Below are 1,614 nucleotides of genomic sequence, written 5' to 3'. Positions count from 1 at the left end.
GGCAGCCCCCCGTACCTGGTACAGAGCACGTCCTCATGCAGACTGCCCTGGCAGCGCTGGCATTGCGTCCAGAGGCGGGAGAACCGCTCCTCAAGGGCGCCCAGGTGCGCCACCTGAGGACAGAAGGCAGCCGTTTGGCCCACGAAGGCCTGGGGGGCCGGTCCCTGCCCTGTCCCTGCTTGGTGGTCCCTCCCACCCCCTCACCTCTTTCTGGTACAGCTCAGACTCCCGGGGAAGGCAGAATTTGCACACAGCTCCTAGAGAGGCAGGGCCCAATCAGGGTTACCACAGGGGAGAGAAAGAGAGGTGGGGCTGTCAGACACTGACCCAGAGGTGGACACCACCCGATCCAGGCCAGCCTCTGAAAGTCCCCAGAGGGTAGAGAACAAGGGAGTGTGTGTATGTGGGAAAAACTCCCCTGGGGAAATCCCGGGCGGGGGCCTTGCTCTCCCCCCACTCCCTGCCCTCAGCCCCTGCACCCCGCCCAGCCTGGACACACAAGAAGGTGAGCCTGCTGGCTCCCTGGCCGCCCCCTGGGGAGCGGGAAGCCCAGAGGCCCAGGGGCCGGCGTCCTCACCATGGTGGCTGAGGACAGCCCGACAACCAATGCAGCTGCTCCTGCGTGTGGCGAAGGCGAGAAGCCCCCCGACCTTGGCCGTCAGCACCGTCTTACAGCGAGTGTGCTCACCGCCTGGTGGGGGGCAGAGGATCCAGTGTGACCCCCCAGATCTCGGCCCAGGCCCGAGGTGGCGGCAGGGCTGGGGCCAGGCCTCCCCTGCCTCAACGTCTCCTACCCCCACCATTCAGTATCCCGGCCCTGACCCAAGCATCCGCCCCCTTGGCCTGGCCCGGGCTCCCCTCCCACACCCCCCAGCCCTCCGGTCCTCCCCACCATCCGGCCCAGCCTTGCCTGCCAGCCCTCATGCAGCAGCACAGCCTAGGCCCGGCCCTCGCCCCCCAACCTTCACCCCCCAGCCTGGCCCGGGCTCCCCTCCCTCCCCCAGGCCCCCTCAACCCGGCTGGGCCCTTACGCAGCATCCCGGCCTTGGCCCAAGCGTCCACCCCCTCGGCCTGGCCCAGGCTCCCCTCCCTCCCCCAGGCACCTCATCCCGACTGGGCCCTTACGCAGTATCCCGGCCTTGGCCCAAGCGTCCACCCCCTCGGCCTGGCCCGGGCTCCCCTCCCACTCCCCCCCAGCCCTCCGGTCCTCCCTACCATCCGGCCCAGCCTTGCCTGCCAGCCCTTATGCAGCAGCACAGCCTAGGCCCGGCCCTCGCCCCCCAACCTTCACCCCCCAGCCTGGCCTGGGCTCCCCTCCCTCTCCCAGGCCCCCTCATCCCGGCTGGCCCCTTACGCAGCAGCACGGCCTCGGCCCGGCCCTCGCCCCCCCAACCTTCACCCCCCAGCCTGGCCCGGGCTCCCCTCCCTCCCCCAGGCCCCCTCATCCCGGCTGGGCCCTTACGCAGCAGCACGGCCTCAGCCCGGCCCTCGCCCAGGATGGGCTCAAAGATCCTCAGCAGGGGTTTCGCCAGCTGCTGCTCCAGGTAGTACTGCGTGTCAATGGGCAGGCTGTGCTCCAGCACAAACAGGGGGTCCTGGGGGCAAGATGAGAGA

The 1,614-nt window shown here is 69.8% G+C and overlaps 1 protein-coding gene across 1 annotated transcript in view; it reads right to left on the bottom strand.

Moving 5' to 3' along the window:
* The window catches only part of SPIB (Spi-B transcription factor), a 15,188-nt gene that overhangs the window by 8,570 nt on the left and 5,004 nt on the right, over window positions 1-1,614 (bottom strand). The window contains exons 10-13 of the mRNA XM_027841236.1: window positions 1,463-1,595; window positions 578-691; window positions 205-257; window positions 16-113 (exon numbers count right to left, since the gene is read on the bottom strand). Coding sequence (XP_027697037.1) covers window positions 16-113; window positions 205-257; window positions 578-691; window positions 1,463-1,595 — 398 coding nt within the window. The remainder of the gene's footprint in view (window positions 1-15; window positions 114-204; window positions 258-577; window positions 692-1,462; window positions 1,596-1,614) is intronic.

The sequence above is a fragment of the Vombatus ursinus genome, unplaced genomic scaffold, assembly GCF_900497805.2.
Source record: "Vombatus ursinus unplaced genomic scaffold, bare-nosed wombat genome assembly UNPS02014855.1, whole genome shotgun sequence".
In the NCBI taxonomy this organism is placed as follows: Eukaryota; Metazoa; Chordata; class Mammalia; order Diprotodontia; family Vombatidae; genus Vombatus; species Vombatus ursinus.
The sequence above is the reverse complement of the archived record's forward strand: the minus strand, read 5'-3'. Positions and strand labels throughout refer to the sequence as shown.